The sequence below is a fragment of the Meleagris gallopavo genome, chromosome 4, assembly GCF_905368555.1.
Source record: "Meleagris gallopavo chromosome 4, MGAL_WU_HG_1.1, whole genome shotgun sequence".
Taxonomy (NCBI): Eukaryota; Metazoa; Chordata; class Aves; order Galliformes; family Phasianidae; genus Meleagris; species Meleagris gallopavo.
This window is the reverse complement of record NC_139407.1, coordinates 24243857-24266411: the sequence shown is the minus strand read 5'-3', so window position 1 is coordinate 24266411 and position 22555 is coordinate 24243857. Positions and strand designations below refer to the sequence as shown.

The following is a 22555-nucleotide window of genomic DNA, read 5'->3' as shown; positions in this document are numbered from 1 at the left end:
ACAAAATGACATGTTTAGAAGCCCTGTTATTTCTGAGCCGGTAAAAACCAGAGGAATCTACTCTAGATTCTCTACACTAGTTTAAGCAGGTGCTGGACTCAAAAACTACTGAACACAGCTGATGAGAAATAATTGTTCCCTAAAAATTGTAATACTCTAGAATTAACATAGGACATCAAAATGTATTATTTTCATCAAACAAGGAACTGTATAAGAACATTTTAAAGGAACGGTCAGGAAACTTCAGGATTTGTAATTGAGGAAGTGTGTTTCAGCATCACATCTTAAAATTTAGCCAGAAATCAAAGCATACAAATATTTTGCATGAACTAGGTCTTTGTAGATCAGCGTATTCATTTAAAGAACATCAACACCTCATACAAACTGTAATCCTAAGATATTTTTGCCCTTTTTCTACCTCAATTTCAGCTCCCATGCAGGTTAAGTGCTCACAGGGATTGAAGAGTTGATAATTTTAACTCAACTGCACCAAAAAGCTACAGTGATTTAAAGGAAATTCTACTCTGCAACAAATCAAAATCAACAGATGGACACTGAAGCAAAAATGGTTCACATCTACAGCTACTAGAAGGTAATACAGCAGTTTGGTATTACACAGACTTCAATAGTTTAAACCTTATCCAGCAACCCTATGGTAGATAAAAAAATTCAACGTAGTTTGATATAAAATGTATTTTCATTTTCTTCAACAGAAAATTTTAATTTCTATCCTTATGAAAAATTAACCTATTCCATCTATTTTCCTTTAAGAAAGCTCAGTCTTCACAAATGACAGTTTTTTGAGTTCCCTTCAAGAAAGAGAGCAAAGAACGGTAGAAGAAGAAAACACTTGTTTTGGAAGTTGACTTCAGAGGAGAAAGCAGGACAAACTGCCAACTTTATGTTGTCTAACATCCTTAAGGTGTCGCGATGATCCTTAAGTTTGTAGAATACTTACGGAAAAACATTCTGAAAACCACCTTAGTTTTTCTCCTCGAGGATTTCCTATCGTGTTTTCCACTACTTGCTTAATATCTCTGGAAACTTTACCGCACAGCAAAGGAGGAGCACCAGATTCTACAGCACGATCTAATAAGCATAAAGATTCACAAGTTATATATGCATACATAATTTTAAGTACAGTAACGTGTATAACATCAAAACAATTATACATGCAATTTACTTACCTATATTACCAATAACCTCATCCCAACATCTATCTGCTAAGATATTTATCGGTAGAGGATTTATAAGAGGTGTCAGTGACCAAAGTCTCACAGTAGAGTCACGAGAACAAGATGCCATAGTAAACGGTCGACTAGGATGACATGTTAATCCTAGTAGAGACAGAATTTAAAAGTGTGGTCAAATATTTAAAATTCGTTGCAATACAGAAAATATATTTTAAATATTACCATATACATCCGCTCCATGATCATAAACAGTGTCCAAGCATGTTCCGTCTCTTGTGTCCCAGATTTGAATTGAATAGTCCCAACTGCCAGATACCAGAAGGTATGGAATTTCAGGATTCCACATCAGTCCTCGTACTGGAGCTCTATGTCCACTAAGAATATTTATACAAGCATCCTGTGTATAATCCCATATTCGAACAGTACTGAAACAGGATACAAAAGACCTATGCTCATTAAATCATCTACTGAAATGACTCTCTCTACTTCAGCAATATTCTAAGCTTCAGAATATTTACTTGTAAAATCTTTACAAAAGTAATTATAAAAGAGGCTGGAGTTAATGCCCAGCATTCTGAATCTGACCTACAGAGAGATCTGAATGACTGTGTTATTCCAAGTGGTTCTTGAAGTGCCAGTGGCACCAAGAGTACAGAGCTTAAAAGTCATTTTGACAGCCTTATGCTTGAGATCTTCTAATAGTTCAGAAATACATACCCATCATCAGAGCCACTGCAGAGGATTCCTTCTCTCAGAGGAGACCACCGTACATGAAACACCTTTGCAGTATGTCCAGTAAAAACTTTCAGTGGCTGATCAGAGCTAGTTGCCAAGTAATAAACACGAACATTTTTATCCTCACAACCAGTAGCTATCATATCTCTACAAAAAAAAAATTGTAAATCATTAGTCACTGGAATCATAAGTCTTTATGGTTTTGAGTTTAAATAAATACGATGCATATTTTGCAACTTACTTTTAAAAATAAGTCATTTTGGTGTTTTGTCTCTTTATAATGCCATTACTGATAACCCCATGAAATAGATGAAATCAGAAAAAAAAAAAAAAAGATGAAGACTAGTGTTTGTACAGGAGTCTAATCAAACATATCTGAATATAGCAAGTATATTGTATTCAGAACTCAGAATATAATTATTACGAGATTTAATTACTGCTGCTTTATGATTTAATGAAATACAGAGAAAAAAGAATATGAAAGAAATTTACAAACTGTGAGAGTTCATATTTATCTCAAAACTCAGGTTTCAACTGGGTTTTTATTTCTATATAAAAAGTAGGGGAGAGTGAAACAAGTATTCAAGGAAGGTAAGGCCTAAAACCTTAAGGCAAGAAGAGCCTTTTCTTGCCTCTTCTCCTTTCAGATTTCTTACACACTATTAGAACAAACCTCACATTGGGAAACTCACCAAGAAACAATCTGACAAAATTCAGGGGAGTAGCAAAGAACAGCCTTACTACAGCATTATTTTAAAAATCACTCATGAGAATTCCAACATTAATTAGAACTCAAGTATTCGCAAAGAATTACCAAGTTATTTTTAAAGTCTTATACCAATATATTCAGTTTTTCAAATACAATTTTTTTTTGTCACTGGGGTAAATACTTCCATACATTGTTTATCAATGCTTATTATCAGCTTATAATATTGCATGATGTACAAACATTTAAAATTTTAATAGAAAAGTTTCTTCATGTTCTGCTTTGATTCACCTTCATGCAGTTGCTTTCAAATTGAATATGTAAATCCTTAATTTAAGACCTCGAATAGATACATGGCTCTCATTCAGCTATATTTATTATTTATAATCATAGAATCATTATCAACTATTCTTCAAAGCGTAGACACATTGGGCTCTTTCTAATGACACTTTATAGAATGGCCACAATTCTCTAGATGCTAATTTGTTTGTAACTGCTTATGGATATTTATCTCTATCAAAGTAGCATAAAGTATTCTCAGAACTGGACAGTTGGCAATAATTAGACATGTGTCAGAAATGTATCAAATTTGTTAAATATTAAGTTTTTTTGTGAGAAGGATCTAACAGCATGATTCTACTATATAATGCAGTACCATAGAAGCTGCCAGAACTGAAAGATATTTTGCATTGTAATGGTTTTCCTAGAAATAGTTACCATCTGAGAGACGGAAACTTATTGGCTTAGGTATAATAGTTAGGCATAGTTAGGTGCCCTAGTGGATGTCTAGGGTGTTAAACAGTAGTTTAAGAGATCCTCATGCCTTGTCTAATTGCAATATATACATTTCCCAAACAGGTTACATAATACCTTGTCATACAGGTCTGCCATTAAATAGCATCATACTCAGAGTTTGTTTTTCCTTCTTCTAGTTTAAAGATAGCTTTTTTTAGGAATCTATTAAGGAATCTTTGTAAAAAAAAAAAAAAAAAAAGCATTCTGGGCATTGTTGGTAATCCATTTCAATAGTAAATAATATTAATTATCAGGGTTATTTTCCACTCACTTGTTGTTTTGACTCCAGTCACAGCCAAACACTGCAGCTGGATGTTTGTACTTGTGAAGAACATTGCCATCAATGGTTCGAATAATACTGAAACCAATTACAATAGAATATTATGAGTAGGCTATTCAGAAGTCAACTTTTATTCTATGCAAATAAGCCAGACAGCAACAAAAGCATAAAGAAGCTTTTACTCCTACCCTTCAGCTACAGTACTATAGATTTCCCAGCAAAACATTTAATTGGACTCCATCAACTATGAAACATTCCTCCAGAGGAGCTATAAAATTTTTACACTGTGGTATCTCCATCCCTATAGAATTCTTACAGCCCAGAATCTAAGTCATGGTGATAAAACAGGTACGAACACATCTTTTTAAAAGATTCATTTATTTTTGTATAAAATATGAAGTTTCTCCTCTTCTTGTTAGACTAGAATTGAAAGAAAAAGATTAGAAAGAGCTGAAAGGAAGATTTTTAAAAGTACTGAAACACATTACACACAAAATTCTTCCCTTGCATTTGATAATTTTTTTGCAAATAAACTATTATCCTTCTATAATAATAAAATTGGAAATACTGTTTTGTTCTATAATAGTGATTCCTAATAAAATTAAACAAAAAAAATGAAGACAAAGAGCAATAGCTTTTGAGCAAATCTGCTCTATCTACAGATAGAAAAAAAAAAAAAGAATACACTTAGCTAAATAAAATTTATGGACAGGTTTCAGCATCAAAATGTCAGACACCATTCCTTTTGGAAACAGTTCCTTTATCATATTTTTTTTAGATCATAAAAATATATATCCTAACAAATATAGGAGTTTAGTATATTCCAGATTTTGTCCAGTGAGTATAGTTTTAAAATTAATCACTGATGATGTTGTCAAAGTCTACTGGCTTGAGATGTGCAGTTGTTTTTTTTTTTTCTTCCAGTAACACTCACCAAAATCCATCATCGCTGCAGGTTGCTATTCTTTTGGAATCTTTATGACTCCAGGCAATGCAGAAGATTCCATTCCTTCCATGCTTCAAAAAATGCAAAATACCTATCAATAAGAAATAACTCACCCTTTTCTCTTATCTATTGACTTGTGCTTTTTTTCTTCTCCTATGGGCTTCAGCCCTTTTCTCCCACTGAAGTGTAATGTACAAAACCATATGAAGTCCCAAGTGTGTGAAGTTGTAGTGGGAGACACAGACAGTAGTAAAACTGTCCTAGTCTCCAGGACATGAGACAAAATTGGATTAAGAGAAAGAATAAGCAGTTCGTGAATCTGAAGCTTGAATAAATGCTAGCTACTTTATCAAATATTGAAATTAGTGAGAATGAATAACTGTGAAAACTTAAGTGAGATGTGCATCAGGACCAGAGGTCAAAAACAGTTGTTTAGTAGTAGCAATGTGCGAATCTTCTGATGTGTTAGAATTCTTGAATGGTTGTTTGCTTTATTTTATTAAAGATGTTCTTTTCTACATTTGTCTTCTTAAACAGCAGCCCTTTCCTCTGACACAGATGTAGCCACAGGTAACTATGTCTAACACAAAGACTAGAGCTATATACTGAGAATACAAAAAATAGAGAAAACTACAAAACATTGCATGACGCTTGCATGCTCTTTCAGTCAATAGTAATTATGCTAATGCCCCAGGACACACACAAGCCTGAACAGATTACTGGTAATGTAAGGCAAGATTCCAAATAAGCCATATGTTTCAGCATGTTTCAAAAGGGAGTTTTATTAGTCTAAACTTCAGAGAGTGAAGTTCTTCTCTAGATCTAATGTTTGAAAATCTGGAACACCATCTCACTATTTTATGTTTTGATCCTCAGTTTTGAAGTCTACGTCCATATACATTTACACTTTTAAGAAAGAAACCACATTGCTTTTGCTGTATATCACTATAGAGCCACTTCTAAGATACTAGAGACTATCTGGTTCTTCATTATTCTCAGGCCACAAACATTCTCAGTGGAAGTAAAAAAGACTTCATCGGTCTCACAAATAAGCTAGCACTCACACCTTTCTTTCTACAGGTTTTTGTTATAGGCTATTGTTCACGTGTTTTTTTTTTTTTTTTAAATTGCTACATTTATTTGGTACTAGAGGTAACAGCTAGTTTACATTCAATAGACAAAAAAGAAATAATCTTACTTCACTGAATCGTGTTATTATTTTGCCTCTTGGGACATCCCAGATGAAGCCACCATTTCTGGATGTTGCACCTGCTATGCAGTTCAGATCTCCTTTAGAGAAAGACATTTTTAAGCTATCACAACTAATGTGAAATCAACAATGACACAAAACCAGTAGTTCTTCCACACCTTCAGGCCATTATTTGATATTAAGTAGTAAATATCTGTTTCACGCTTTTTCCTACATTCCTGTTTTGAACAAAGAGTAAACTAAAAGTTGTGTAGTTGAAAAAAGAATTCTCAATGCCTACTGAAAGCTTTGCCATTGAAGTAACAAGAAAATAACGTTCAGTAAAAGCATATGACTCAAACTGAGAAACACATACAACTTCAATGCTTCAAGCTTGAAGTAGATCATTTGCTGTTAAAGTTCCCTGCATACCAATACAAGCAGAATGCTACACTACTTTTGTTTTCCTAAATCTTGCACCAGGCAGCACCTGATGTAACAAGTCTGTACTTGAGTCTGTACTCATACTCTATGAAGTGGGAAATAGGAACATAAGACTCTAATGTGAGAATCTGGAAATCAAGATTCTCCTCACCACAGTGAATGTCTATGCCTGATGTAGCTATAATTTAATTTTACAGATGTGTGTTTTGACTTGCTTTATACTGCAAATACAAGCAAAAAAGGCAATTTCTACAAGGGGAGTATAGATAAAAGGTGCATATGCAGAATGAAAAGAAATTCTGGTGGGACAAAGATGGAAACAGAGTAAGTTCTTTTGAGACCAAAGTTAAGTAATGACAAATACAAGAGTATATTTTATGAATGAAGCTAAAACAAATGTACAAAGCTTGGAAGGCACTTGCTGGGAGTAAGGGATGTGAAAGAAGTTCTGAGATGGACAGCAATGAAGTGTAAGGAACTAAAGTTAGAAGTACACAAGCTAAAGGACATGCTTTCAATTAACCTAAATTTACTAATTTTCATTTTTAATCATACAGAATTCAAATCTTGGAAAAACACCAATTCTACTCCTCCTCACAAACAAGTTATTCTCTTTATTTGAGGTGCTAGTACAAACTAAAATTAGATTTTTAAACAAAGCAACCAAAAAAATGGAACATGTATTTCATACTGTCATAATTTGCACACAGCAATTCAAATCATCTGCGAAGAAGAAAAAGTGTGCAAGAGATGCTCTGATATGAAGTGCCAATTCATTTCATTTATACAGGCTACATTCAACTTCCCATAAAAATATTTCTTGTTAAGAGTTTAAATTCATAGGGAAGTCTGTTAAATTTAAACTTGAGGAAAAAAAAAAATCAATAAAATTGTATCCGCTATTTATCTGCTATTCAGTCACATGAACCCTACTTAACAAGTACTGACATCAGTACCTGTTATCATAAACGTACTCTCAAAATCAGCTAAATAGGTTGCAGACCAGTTCCAACATCAAAATTTCCCACCAACTTCAGTGTCTAAAAAAGAGTAGACATTTAACAAAAAAAAGTCTTTAATATACAGCTCAGTGATTAGAATATCACATAAGGATGAGCCAGAACTAAAAACACATATTCAACTTTTTCAGCATAAAATACAATTCAAACTCTTCTAAACAATTGCCTCCCATGCAAAGGAAGCCTTTTCATCACCTCTATAATGTAACGTTAGAAAAACTGGAGTTTCCTTCCTACAGACTCGGTATGAAATACACAGATCATTCCTCACACAGGTAAATCTCAACAGGTGCTGAAGCACTGTATTCTACAAGACTTAAATGTTACTTTGATTACATTTCAGAACTTTTAAAGATACCCTTCTGTCTAAAATGAATATTTTTGTCACACAAAGTGCTGATAGTCAAGCTGACTCAAGAACTTTTATTCCTTAAGCAAAATATTCTTACCTGGAGCCCATGAAATGGAATAAATAACCCCCTCATTACCAGGAGATGTGTAAACCGCTGTTAAAGTATTTATGTCCCAAACTTTTATTGTACCATCAAATGAAGCTGTAGCAAGAAGATCAGGATTATCAGGTTTGAATTCACAATCAAAGATGGTCTCAATATGTCCCTTAAAAGAAAAAATTGAATCCATTTTTATTACACTTAATGTTTTTTCCCCAGAAGTCCATCTCTAAGTAAACTCTAAAATCAGCTCTATTAAAAAGCAATTAGACCAATTATGAGTTCAAAAACCTCTGCACATTTTGACTATTCAGTTGAAATAACAAGGCATTAAAATAGCTTAGACTGTAATACTTTATCCTTTGAAGAACATTCTTAAGAACAAAAAAATGTTGCCCTAAAACAATAGGATGATGCAATGCCAGGGATGCATTGTCCATTGGAATTGAATTGTTAATAATAATAATTAAAAAAATCTAAACCTAAACAAAAGCAAACAAAAGAAAACTGTAAAACAAATTAATGTTACCTTTCAGGTAAAGAGTATCTGACTGAATTAGTCAAGTTCTGTAGATTATATTCTAAAACATTTTTTAGAATTCCAGCGATTTCTGTGTTCTAAAACCAGATGTTTCTATATTGCAGTTTATACTTCAAACCTTCAGAACTTTCTCATCTTAACTGATTAAAACACTCTTGTGGAACTTAATTTGACAGAAACACGAGAAGCAAATAATATACAAAAAAGTTTTTAAGCCTCATTTGATATACATAAAAAAAAATCAATTAAAAATGAAAACAACATAAGCCTCTATTCAAACACATACTGGAGTACACCTGCAAACTATTTAAGGTTTTCAAGGAAAATTGAATGGAGAAAAGTCCTTTTGAATAACTAACCAATCAGGAAAAAGAGGTTCACTTAGTACGTAATAAACCCAATCACAAACTTCTCCCTCAAAACAAGCCGATACAAGGGCAGCTCCAAAAGTATTATTTCTTAGAAAATCATGAAGTATCAATAAAATTTCAGTTAGAACAAGCAAACAAACTTCATCACCACCAACCAGAAAACTCCTAAATCTTTATTTCTGAATGACAACGAATTTACTGTTATAAGAACAAGCTAGGTAAGCCAAGACATCATTTCAAAACAGAAAAAAAAAAAACCTACCAAATCTCTGAGGAAATTCCACTTTCTGGCTCCCATATCATAAAGGCCAACACCACCATCCATGAAACAACAGACAATATGGCCAGGAGGAAGAGAAAACGCTTGTTTTTGTGATAAAGTCGGAGGAGGAACAGCCTCACTTGTCGAGGATGTATGAGGATATTTAGTAGGAGATGGAAACGAGAATGCTTAATAAAAGAAAAATAGACAAGTGTTTCTATTTTTTATGTAATAATAATTAACAGTTATATAGAGGAAATTGCTTTGTATTCCAGACAGTTTATTTATACATATACACATATGCATGCACACACACACATTATATATAAAGGGGAGTACAAAGCCTGATCTGCTAAAGGACAGCATAAAGGGCTTTATCCCTTACACATGTTTAACTTAGAACCACAGAACAACAAGATTTCAGAGATTGACTTGACTATGCCAAGATGCACAAAAAATATTCTCTTAACTTGCTTGCATCATAATGAATAACAATCAAAAGTATTCTTACACTTCTTCTTTGGAGGAGAACTTAGCACGTGCAAACTATGGAAGCCAGAATTCTTCAATTTTAAATTATCGATAGGCGCTGTACGCGAAACATTCCAAATACGTAACACACCAACTTGAGAATCTGAAGTTACAAATATAAAAATATGTTTTTATTTACTCGGTTTTACTGTATGTATGTTATTTTCATATGCCATGTGCAGAGGGACTTGGGGTCCTGGTGGATGAGAAGCTAGACATGAGCCAGCAGTGTACGCTTGCAGCCTGGAAGGCCAACTGTGTTCTGAGCTGCATTAAAAGAGGAGTGGCCAGCAGGGGAGGGAGGTGATTGCCTCTACTCAGCTCTTATGAGTCCCCATCTGCTGTACTGTGTCCAGGGCCCCCAGCAAAAGAAGGACATGGAGCTCTTGGAACAGGTCCAGCGGAGGACCACTAAGATGACAGAGGGCTGGAGCACCTCTCCTGTCAAGAATGGTTGAGGGAGCTGGGCTTGTTTAACTTAGAGAAGGCTCCAGGGAGACCTCATTGTGGCCTTCCAATACTTTAAAGGAGCATATAAATAGGAGGGGAAACAACTGTTTACAAGGGTGGATAGTGATAGGACAAGGGGGAATGGTTTTAAACTAAGACAGGAGAGGTTTAGGTTAGATATTAGGAGGAAGTTTTTTCACACAGAGGATGGTGACACTGTGGAACAGGTTGCCCAGGGAGGTTGTGGATGCCCCATCCCTGGAGGCATTCAAGGCCAGGCCTGGTCTAGTGATTGGCAACCCCGCACATAACAAGGGCATTGAAATTAGGTGATCACTGGTCCTTTTCAACCCAGGTCAGCCTATGATTCTATTTAAGGACTAAGCGAAGCAAAGAAAACCAAAACCAAAGATGACCCAAGGAATTAAAACTTAGAATCCTAAAAGACCTTGTAGGCAAGCACAGACACCTCTACCATAATTTCACTATTAAAAACAGTAATTAGTCATATTAATTATTTAAAATACAGCAAATATACTCTACAGAATTCCTGTTATAAAGTGTTCTCAAAGTTTAGCTTTCCTTACTCACTGGTTCTTCAACCTTGACGCTAATTTTTAAGGTATAAGAAAGAGGCAGGAAATAGTTTAAAGAACTATAAGCTCCCCAAAAATAGAGAAAGCAGAGGAGAAAGCGATGTGCACTAGCACAACACTTTTTATTCTTATTTCCAAGTAACTTCAGTATTATTGCTGAAGTCTGCATAAGGAAAATATTATTTAGCAGCAATAGTTAGAAGTCACTTCCATGTAAATACATATGCTGTTCAGCATAGTTTTCTATTCTTTTCCATATACATACTTGAGGGGGCTTTTTTGTATAATATATACTCTTCTGTTTGTAGAAATGTTAAGAAGCAGAGATCAAATCTTTGATATCAGTTTTGAAGACTTAAATGTTACATTTATCACTTCTCCATAAATTGGGAAATAAAAGGCTTACCTCCAGTTATAAACATTCCAGGTGCACTAGGAACCCAGGCTAAACACCGAACAGATGCTGCTGCATTGGGAAAATTAAATTTTACAAGACAGAATGCAGATTCTGAATCAACTAGTTGAATGCCATTATGTAAATTTGCAACAAGAAGATAGTTATTTGACAAAGGGTCCCACTCCAGTGCTGTAACTGGATCTTCTTCATCTGCTCCTTTTAGAGATTCTGGTCTTAAGACATGCTTCTGGTTTCGAAAACCTTTAAGAGCACAAGAATACAAGTTATTTCAAAGTGATAACAAATATGTCCTCTGAATACTTTTTCAAATTTCACTTTTGTCTCCCCTGAAATTGTTTGTAGTCTGTTCTTTTGTTTGCTGCACTGAACTCAAGAAAGCTGACTTTGCAATATCTAACCTAAAGTAGTCCTGCAGATGACTTTTTTTAATACAGCAGAAAACAGAAACAGTTGTCAGTTTGATTAATCAATTTATAATGAAAGAAAATATACATTGTCCCAATGACTTCCATGAGTAAAGTGGTATAGATGGCTTATAGAAAGCCTGACAATAAAACAGAACTCTAGAACAATACAGAAGCAAAGTAAGAGACTTGAAAAATTCAAACTAGTCTATGCAGAATAAAAAAAAATTACTGGGAAATACAGTTCAGTAAAATTTTGTGTCTGCTCTCATTCTGTAGCTGGTCAAAAATCTCAGTATTATCACAAAAGAAAGAAGCAACAAAGAAAATGCTGTGCGCTTTTCATTTAAGTAATTTTTGTGATATACAAGAAGTAGATATAGTATAAGTATTGAATGCATGCATGCATTCATAAAAATCTGAATGAAAAAAGTGCAGAACTACATGCATATACAAAAAAAAACATACATACACAACAAAACCATATACGTTGTTTTACCATATCAGTTTTTACCTGGCTGAAAAATAGACAGACTTCCATCAGAGTGTCCAAAGACTACTTTCCCTTTTCTTGTTGGATGCCACCTAAACAGACAGATATCCGACAAGAAACTATGTGCTCCTTCATGTGCCGTTACCACATTGAAAGGTCCTGAGATAGTCCAAATGTACAAGGGACCTCTGTGGGAAACAAACGCAACTGTGTCATCTTCATTCCAGCACCAGCTAAGTGACACAGGAATTCCTGAAACACAGAATAAGGATTTGAAGGACAGTACGTTACTGTCAGGCCCAGTATCAGCAATTGTCTTGAACACCTGTACAAACAATTATACACAAGTGATTAGACTGAAATTTAAAAAACCGTAGGAATACCTTATGGTGTGAAAATAAACTACATATATCCAGAAAGTAGAAATATTTCTCAAATTATCTTAATGCTACTTTGATAGGCTGTAATTTATGATAGCTGTACTTGATTTCATTAGTGCCAAGGACAATCACACACGAGGAAGGAGGATAAGCTTGATCCTATAAAGCATTCCTTTTTTTCCATTCACAATTCCATTCTCTACTATGATTTTTTTTTTAAGCAATTTGCAAAAGTTAATAGCAATATAGTAAATACTAGCTTACAATTTGTATTTTTGCAAAACACAATGAAATTTAAAGATAAGAGACATTACTGTGACTAAACTGAAATAAAAGCAGTCTCTTAATAGTTTACCTTTGTATATCTGGCAGTTTTAATTCAATCACATAACATCTACCAATAGGGTCAGCAGGTTAAGGATTTCAAACTTAGCAACTCCAACACTAATTATCCTTGTAATTTAATGTGTGTCTGAAGGGGTAAACAACAAGACAAACTCCTCAAGCTGAAAATTCGTAACTTCAATAGAGAGTGCGAGTCTGAAAGTATCCTGGAAGAACTTGAGATACTGACTGTTCACAGGCAGCATCTATTTTCCAAGAATGTAAACGTAAAAGACAAACATGGCCAACAAACTGTGTTTCGTAATGAAAATATAAGCAGTTGGCTTTGACTGAATGAATCAGAATTGAGCAAGAAAAGTTGACAGTCTAGACATTTAACACTCTAGATGTCTACTGCACTCTCCTAATCAGTAGTTTTAAGTTCTGAGATATTATGCAGTTGGGCAAGCATTAGAATATTTCAATAAAAACTGTTTTTCAAATTCATGGATATTTTCTATTTGGATCTGTTGACTGCTACATTATTTGCTTTCATTTTCATAAGGTTACCATGAAAACACACGATCTAAGGATTAAATCTTAACTATTAATCCTTTTTATAAGGATAAAAATGTTTGTTTCTGCTCAACAAGAATTCAATGGCAACATAAATTCCTGAATTTGTCAAGTACTTCATTCTTTCTTTTTGAACTGTTTTGAATTTTTGTTCACTTTTACTTTTTTTTTTCCCCCCCACTTTTTGTTGAGAAAAGCTGTATGGAACAAGCAGATCTCCACATCTGAAATACCTTTTGTATCATCCAGTTTGGCCACAACTTTCTGTTCAGTCACATTCCAAATAATTACTAAACTATCTGCGCTGGAACTCGCAAACATGTCAGGATTGTGTGGACACCAAGATATGGCTGTGATTGTCCTCTTATGCTCAGACATAATAGCTCGGAGCTTGAATTCATTGTATTGGTGATCCAGCTAAATGAAAAGTAAAAATTCATCTTAGAAATAAATATTTTGAAAATTCACCTTAAATACTATTGAGTAGGAGAACAGTTCAGGCTTATAGATGGAACTACGATGGATTTAACAATTGACTACTTGATATCTCAATAAGTTAAATTTTTATGTATTTAACTTACACTGAAAATTTATCAAACATTCAATCAGCTCAAACAGTATTAACATACGTTATTATTTTCATTTACAATTACATTCCCTTAGTAACTGCACTCAATTTTTGCATTGTAACTCTAAAGTACATTCTTTATTGGTAATCTGCAAGTGACAGAATACAAAAATGAGTATGAAATTTTTCCTAAACTCAACACAAATTTTTATTCTAATTCCATCAGCAGTTTAACTAACAGAGTTAAAATTAGCTTATCCTGCAGTATTTTTCAGTCTGAACATTCCAAATGACAGCATTTACATTTTTTATTTGCTGGTGTACAGCAACTGGGAATTTTAAAAGACCACACTGCTCTGCAGTTTAGAAACAGTGAAAGTAATAGCTTGTACCAAACAAAAGAAAGGCGGGCCAAGGAATTCACAACTCTGCAGATCCATGTCCAAAGTTCCCCAGAACAGGTTAAAGCTACCTTAAAAGATTACTTTTACATTTCAAATGACATCATATAATTTCTTCATTTCCCTCTCAAAACCTATTCTATTAATGCACTTCATTCATCTCAGGCATTTGCCTGAGTTTGTTTTTTTTATGCAAATAATTCTGGACACATACAACTTGAAATACAACATTCAAATAAGTTTTTTACACCTATTCTAACTAGGAGAAAAAATAATTTGGAAAAGGTATCTTGAATAGGAGGTTGAGTACTACATAGGTACCTTCTCAGCAGCAATCATACTTCCAAACAAAAATATACTGAAAGGGCTCAGTGATATAGACAGTAATGTTAAAAAAAAAAAAAACAAACAACAACTGGTCTGTTAAATAAGAAGTCTTACCTGATATATATAAATAGCAAGTGTAGCACAGTAGGCAAATCTATCCCCACTAGCAGCACAAACATCCTTGTTCCATGGCTGACATCCAGCAGCTAGAAGACCCACTTGCCTAACATGTGACATTTTTGCCTTTAAGACAGAAAATCATTAAAATACAACATGAAAACATGTTACAGAATAGATCAGCACCTTTCTGTTTCCATAAGTAATCCATTCATTTTGTTCACAGGCTCCCTCAGCATTACAAAAGGATGGGATTTCAATGCCCGTCGTAAGAATGTCTTAGAGCTGTGGGATGCAGGGAAGTTGGAAACAGGGAATGAAAACGTGAATTGTTCTTGATTTGCACGAGTTGAAGCTGTTCTTCACTTTCCTCTGTAGTCAGATTTTAACACTTTCAAACTGAACACCTACTGTGTTTGGGTGCCTCATTGCAAGAAAGACATTGAAACCTGCACCAGAATGACTAGAGAAGGGCAGTGGAGCAATGAGGTGTCTGGAGCACAAGTCTTGCAGGGAATGGCTGAGGGAGCTGGGATGGTTTACTCTGGAGAAAGGAGGCATGGGAATACTTTATCACACTCTACAACTATCTGAAAGGAAGTTGTGCTGAGCCTCTTCTCCCACATAACTACAGACCAGACAAGAGGTAATAGCCATAAATTGTTCTTCCAGGGGAGGTTCAGTTTGGATACAAGAAAAAATTTTTCTCAGAAAGCACAGTAATATATTGAAACAGTCTGCTCGGCTCAAGGAGGTGTTCAAGAAATGTGTAGATGTGGCACTGAGGGACATGGTTTAGTGGGCATGGGCTGGACTGGATGATCCTAAGGGGTCTTTTCCAACCTACGTGATTCTATACCACTAGCTTAGTACGAGTATGAATTACTTAACATCACCATCCTTTCAGGAGAAGATAAGTTTCCTTAACTACTGTGAGTTGAGGAAAATAAAAAGCAAAGTTCACTACAGCATTGCTGTATTACTGTTTAGCAATCTATGACTCCAGTGTCTAAAACAAGATTTTCCCCAGATCACCTCTGCTAACTAGCATTAAGTGTCTGCACAAAATCAGTCACTCTAGCTACACATTTTCTCTACTGTGTATGAGGGAAATAATCATTTGCGCAGAATTTAAAAGCTGTAGCAGAAAAGATCCTTGGAAAGGAAATATATATGCATATATATGAGAAACAATATTACCAAAGGAATCTCAAACTACTTGCTCCTCTCTGATTGAGAGGCTAGCTGACTTTAACATAAAAACAGAAGAAATGCTCTGCTGAGCCAGATCAATTACACATCTAGCTCAATATTTGATTAATAATTATATATTAAAAGGCTTCCTAGATTGAGTAAGAGCCTGGTCATTTTTCTATAATCCATTTACACACCAAGAATGCAAACATCTGCAAAGGTAGTGTTTGCTAAAATTTACTTCTCCCTGAAAATTAATTACTTTAACATATTCTCAATTTTATGTTATAACGCACTTCATTCTCACTTGTAAGAGTACAGATTGTTAAAGTGCAGCACCACCCTTAAAACACTTGTTCATCAGTGCAAACATTCAACATATTGAGTACTACTAAGACAAAATATAACAAATTGATACAAACACTTTCAACAAAAACTAACAACATATTAGGATGGATTACCTATCAATAGTCACTTTGCATTAAGACTCAGTTATTTGGCTTAAAAAAAAATAGGGCTTGTGAATATTTTTTTTAATTTCTCTCGTAGAAAACAAAACCTGGCCAGTCATTTAGAAGCTTCACATGCATCTATTTATGGGTAGTTGGGCTATAGTTATCAACAGAAAAGCTACAAGGTACTCCAAGCACATATCCTAACGTCAGAATAGGCACTAGCCTCACACTTTTGAGGAAGTGACAGTTACTAGTAATCTAAGGTTAGTTCACCTTCAGATTTTTATTTATACATATGATTCAGAAATGCAACCATGTCACTGTGGATGAACTATTTTCTGGCATAATTTCAACCACAATTACCTTTATGTACCAAAGCAAATTTGAAGAAGTCATTATGAAACAAAAATTCCAAAGTTCTCTTTTACTACATATGAGGGTACTCATATAATTTAGGCACAAGTTTTGTTATTTATTAAGCACAACCACTTGCTTACTGAATAAAGTTAAAAAATTTCAAATAGGAAGATCAAGACGTATCACTAAGGAGAATTCACTTGAAGTATAAATCCTTATTTAACATATCAACAGAATTTTAGAACTCTCCTTGTATATATGTCAATGAAATGAATTAATACTAAGACCAGGCCCTTCTGGCTAAAAGGAGGCAAAAAGGTATCCTAGAGTGCATCAGAAGTGCTACCAGCAGCTCAAAGGAAGTGATCCTTCCTCTCCACCCAGCATTGGTGAAGCCACACACCTTGACAACTGCATTCTGTTCTGGGCTCCCCATTTCAAGAGAGACCTGGACATAGGACTATTAAGATGACTAAGTGACTGGAGCATCTCGCGTACGAGTGATCATGTACTTTTCTTCTTAAGGTCTGATACTCAAATAAAAGTATCCTCTAAATAAGATTACCATGTGAATGAAAAGGGTTGTGTTGTGATATTCTATCATTGCACAATTTATGCCTAAGAAGCACTAATAAACTTCAATTTCTAGTACAGTTTTTTCCTAGTGTAAAAACACCAACCCACAGAAAAACAAACTACATTACGTATGTAATAAGATATTCTAAGCTGCATTGTAGAAAGCACTCTGAACTCCTTTTAAGTAATTCCACAATCCTTTACAATTATATTTCTTTTCAAAGCATGCGTATCTTGTTAATTCTATTGTTTTTGTATTTGGGAGAAGAAATTGCAATTGTGACATTGACTGCTATGTCTCTCACAAGCATCATGCACCAAAGATCATTTACTACAGATTGTTTTTCAGACATTAGATTTCTGCTGAACATGCTTGTAACACGAGGGAAAAAAAAGCAGTATTCACCTTAGCAATCTGGTGAAAACTACTGAATGCAACTTAAATTAATATTATGTATTACTTCATATGATACAAATTTTTTTTTACACTGTTGAAAAATGCATCCTTTGTTAAAAAATACATTTTATATCAAAATAAATGATATTCAAGTAGTTATATTGGACCCTGAAGTGTATACACTGAAAAAAAACTGTGCATGTAAAAATACATATACTGCCCACAGATATCTAATAAAGGATGCCCAGTTTCCAAGGAGATGAGGGAAAGAGGGAGGACAACAACAACAACAAAAAAACAACCTTCTTTTCCCTCCCAATTGCTATGAGCAGCAACAACATTTCAAGTTGCTAAATACAGGGGGAAAACCACTAAACTGCAATTCTGATCATCACAGAATTAATATTATTTAAAAATAATATTTGGATGGACTAGATACATAGACATGGTTATATAAGGTAATTCCTACCTTAGCCTAAGAACCCTATTTTGTAAACCACTTAAGAGTTTACACGATCATTCCAAGATCTTGCTGCTGTCAAAATGCACAATCTTGTTCTGGTTGTAGAATAAAATGACTTCACTTGACCATGAAGGAACTAAACCTTGACGTTCACGTAACAATGCAGTTACTAAGGAATGCAGGAGAAAAGACTGAGCATTTTGTTGTACAACACTCACACAATGGCAGTGTCAGTAGCCTAGCAACTGCAGGTCTTTAACAGGGACAAATTCAATTTCAGCATTATCCATCTTTTTCTGCTTCTGTCCCCTGCTTCTATTCTTACTGTCTTCCAGTTAAGTTTGTACATTTTCTTATGAGAAAAGCTTGCTGCCACAGCTGTAGGTTTCATATAGAGATATTGTCTTTCATCCATACTATTGCTCCAAGGTCAATGACAACATAACAATTAAAGACCTACTTTAAGATGACTTACCTCAAGGAGACTAAGTCTCCTTAAGAACACTGGGCATATTTCTGGGAAAAGCTGCTGGAGATGAAATGTGACCTGCAAGCTTTAGAGCTTCACTTCTACTACCCTATTTAATCAGACCAGTTTGAAGCATCAGAGAACAAAGAATTCTTCTGGTTAAAAACACGGAGATTTTCAAAACAAGAAGTCTCCATCCTTGCAGATACTGTGCTTGCTTAATATTAAGCAGCACTCTTTCAAAGTGGCTAGAAAACACCAAGCACAGCATAGTCACATTAAGAAATTAAGTTACAGCTGGTAATCTGCCCAGTCCCATCAAATAAAGCATAATTGGAAATATTCCATTATAGACGCAACTTAAAAGTAAATAGACAAATTAAATCTAAGACTAAACAGAGCAATAAAATCTCCCCAAAACTTAAATGATCCTTTCTGAAACATTTAAGCCAGCACATTTTCTAAATTTTATACCATGTTCATAAAGTAGGGAAATACTTCTGAACGCTTACCTGCATGAATAAGTATTTTGCACAATTTTATATCCCTAAGATTAAAATTTAATTGGTGTCTGTTAATTTATACATTTGAAGAACTTCAAAAGTAAAATAAAGCACACAGAAGAAATCTTACACTATGAAAAATGACAAACTGATGAATATTATCTAAGATCACTTGCCATGGATTTAGGCAGATTCGTAAAAAAAGTTAGAAACAAAGAATAGAGGGTCATGTTATTGATCAGAGCTAAGTGCTTAAGACTAGAACTGATACTGATGTCATTTGAGCTGTTACCTTCAAATGAAAATCCTTCCTGCTTTGGAAGGAGTACCACAAAAATCCTGAAAAACTTCTAATTCTTGATACAATCAAAGTGCAGTTGCTAATGTAGGTCTTTAAACAGTCTTACTGAGGATGTATGTGCACTGCTTCAAAGTGAAAGCTTCTCAGCAAAAAGTGAGCTAAAAATGTCTACACAATCACAACAGTGACAAAAGCAGTATAATTATGTAGGTTTATGCATGTACTGCTGTTAAAAGAAATTAAGCATTTCACACTTCTCAGCAGGATTTAACCTAGCTAGTTGACTACTCCTTAAAACGGCAGGTTGATTGCTAGCTTACCACTGACCAGCGTAGACAGCTTGTATGCTTCTCTAAAAAAAAAAAAAAAAAGTTTCTTCTTTCTACTACTTTCTACTTCTGTACACAATAGAACACGTTACCTGCTGCTCCTGGAGTACCAGAAGAATACCCAGAGGTAGAGTGCCACCTTCAGTGTACCAATTTCAGTTGAAAAAGGCTTCCAATTTCAGCACCACTCTTCAAGAACAGCAGAAACCTTGACTAGATTCATCAGCTGCAAACACTGACTGCAAGTTTTCTAACTTATGATTAACTAACAAGTTTAAAATGAGTGCATTTGATTATATGGACACTAACTAGGGAAAAAACACTTACAGAAAAAAATATTTTAAAAGAACAGTATTCTCCTAGTTTTCATAGCTATTTTAAACCTCCACAATACACCCAAAGCTGAAGTACTAGCAGAACTGATTTAACTACAGCACATCTGACTTCACATGGGAAGAAGTCCTAGAAACATTCTGCATCAGGCTGATGTTTGGTTAAGTCTGGATTTAAATCAGATTGAAAGTGCGTAACATTGGACTTTATGGTACAAGCTGTGACTTTAGGACATAAGGCAAAGGAATCAGAAGCCCCACTTAAATACAACCAACCAAGCCTCCTCACAAAGCTCATTTTCATTTCCTGGAAAACATTACGATAGAAAGCAGGGAGGAAAGGAAAAAAAAATATTACCGTCCTTAATGGTTTTAGCTCAGCAAATACACAGAGATTGTTCCATTCACTTGCTCCCCTAATTCCTCGTTTACAGGCAATTACATAATAATCTGTGTAACTTTTGTTAAAATTATCCTTCTGCAGGCTGGTATTTTTGCTCATCTCTGATGACACAATTCTAAGGATATGCAGTAAATACAAAAGAATCTTTGAAACAATTTTAATCAAATGCTTCTCTTTATAAGTATATAATGATATTCAAGGTAACCTACAGTAACAGAATGCTAATTTCAAGGCAAGACATTCAGAAATTAGATAGGAGTTGTTACATTTTTAATTCAGTCACCTTGACTATTTATGAAAGCATCTCTAAGGATAATATTTTTATAAATAAAATTTGAAATTATAATTGCAATCTTCCACAATACAGAAAAACTTCTCAGGAACACAATCATAAGAATATTAAAGCAGGAACAAACTCTTATTTGAAACTGAAAACAAAAACATTAAGATACTATGTTGAAAATGTAACAATAATAATTAACATTACAAAAACCTAAGCTGGAGGGAAATCTTGCAAAGAAGCGTTCTTGACTTCCTTAATACACTACTAGTACAGCTTCACTAAAATATCTTTGAAAGTATGATTTCAACAAGGCAAACTAAATAGAAATACTACAGTTTGAAGCAGACTAAGTCTGGTACTTCTGACAATACATCATCAAGAACCTTGAAGTACATACAATCAACCTGAGACATCATACATAACTGGCAGCAAAACTGAAGGTATTGACCGTTCATCTAGTGCCAGAACTTGAATTTTCAGATACATTATATAGTATGGGGTTGTACGTACTACTTATTACCTCAGCATAAAACATTTAACATCCTCCATTAGAATCTCAGTTTGCAATCCAAAGTTCCCAAAAATCAAAGATAGCTTTTGTGCTGGCTAAGTGCCAAGGTGTTACCTTTAGTACATCTCATCAGTGAATCTCTGATGAACAACTATTAAAAGATTATTCCACTTCTAAGACAGTCTAAGGCAAAAGTCACATGTAATGCTAGAATAGTGCAAGTAGGATTAGGATCCACCTTTTTTTAATATTCATGAGCATATAAGTGATATTACCAGCATGATAAAATTTTAAAAGCTGCTGCCGTTTGCGTTTCAGTAGCATCACCTACACTGTGATTCAATAGCTGAGAATACACTATTAAAATGAGAAATAGAAATTACACATAATTATGTAAAACAACTTGATACAGCGAAAGAAAGCTGATATTCATTTCTCACCCTAAATCTATGAAACATGTAGATCAAGCTTGCCCAAGGCATGCAGTTATAAAAAAAATTCCAGGCTACCCAGCAGATGTTGCTATAGTAACCACACCTTCTCTTCAGAAAAATGCCAGGAAAAAAAAAGCACTGATATCCAAAGTAAAACTTGGAAATGACAGTAGGTGAATTTCTTATCTCCCAAATTTTTTGCTGTTTTATTAAATTAAAATCTCTAATTAGTTTATTCCATGCACAGTATTGTATCACAAGGAATTAATTTAAGTTTGAATACTCAATTTCTATCTTATTAAATATTAAAGAATTCTAGCAATTAAATTATGCAAACTAAAAATGGAAACAGCTGTCTTAACTTCTAATATCATTTATCCATCTAGAAACATTGATTTTCAAATAAAAATCAATTTAGATGTTATATACTATATAGAATCCCATTCAAACTTGCACCATAGAAACATTGATACTAGTTACGTAATAAACAGAAGCTTAAAGAGAAACAAAACTAAAAGGAGAAAAATATTAATTTAAGCAATTCTTACTCGTTGCTGTCCTGCATACCAATCATCTTCATCAAACCAGTGGGAAATGTAAGTCATCCAAGCCATGACTCAATGTGGAAATTAAAAATACAGAATCTGAACACCTGCAAGTACAACGGGTTCCGTGCTAAAATTGACTGAAAACTACAAGCTAATGAAAGATCAGAACTCTCACATGATTCCCTGATAACAAAACTTTAAATTCATATATATAGTCTGAAATACTTTTAGCAGCAATATAAATGTTATCCATATATTGGATTCTGAACTGAAAAAGAAATCAGCATTAAAACTATCAGCAGATTGTGTCCTCCAGTATGTTAAACTAAAGCAGGTTTGTGCTTCAAGATTGCTTTTAGGGTGCTTCTTCCAAGCTCTGGAAATGAGGTACTGTTTGAATCATTCTTATTTGTCTCCAATAATGATTTCTCTTTTTCCCCTAAATATACTGTCTGTAAGAAGAGTGGTTCAGTGCACTAGCT

The 22555-nt window shown here is 34.3% G+C and overlaps 1 protein-coding gene across 5 annotated transcripts in view; it reads right to left on the bottom strand.

Moving 5' to 3' along the window:
- The window catches only part of WDR17 (WD repeat domain 17), a 47924-nt gene that overhangs the window by 17503 nt on the left and 7866 nt on the right, over positions 1–22555 (bottom strand). For 2 of the 5 annotated variants that reach the window (XM_085222487.1, XM_085222486.1), the window contains exons 2-15: positions 14516–14644; positions 13339–13522; positions 11847–12077; positions 10917–11168; positions 9445–9567; positions 8934–9121; positions 7757–7925; positions 5854–5945; positions 4644–4726; positions 3701–3787; positions 1911–2075; positions 1416–1618; positions 1188–1337; positions 959–1089 (exon numbers count right to left, since the gene is read on the bottom strand). In XM_085222487.1, the coding sequence (XP_085078613.1) occupies positions 959–1089; positions 1188–1337; positions 1416–1618; positions 1911–2075; positions 3701–3787; positions 4644–4726; positions 5854–5945; positions 7757–7925; positions 8934–9121; positions 9445–9567; positions 10917–11168; positions 11847–12077; positions 13339–13522; positions 14516–14638 (2181 nt within the window). In that variant the 5' untranslated portion in view covers positions 14639–14644. Of the gene's footprint in view, positions 1–958; positions 1090–1187; positions 1338–1415; positions 1619–1910; positions 2076–3700; positions 3788–4643; positions 4727–5853; positions 5946–7756; positions 7926–8933; positions 9122–9444; positions 9568–10916; positions 11169–11846; positions 12078–13338; positions 13523–14515; positions 14645–22073; positions 22180–22555 lie in introns of those variants that run through there. The other 3 variants (XR_014882926.1, XM_085222485.1, XM_010709754.4) reach the window with 3 other exon arrangements.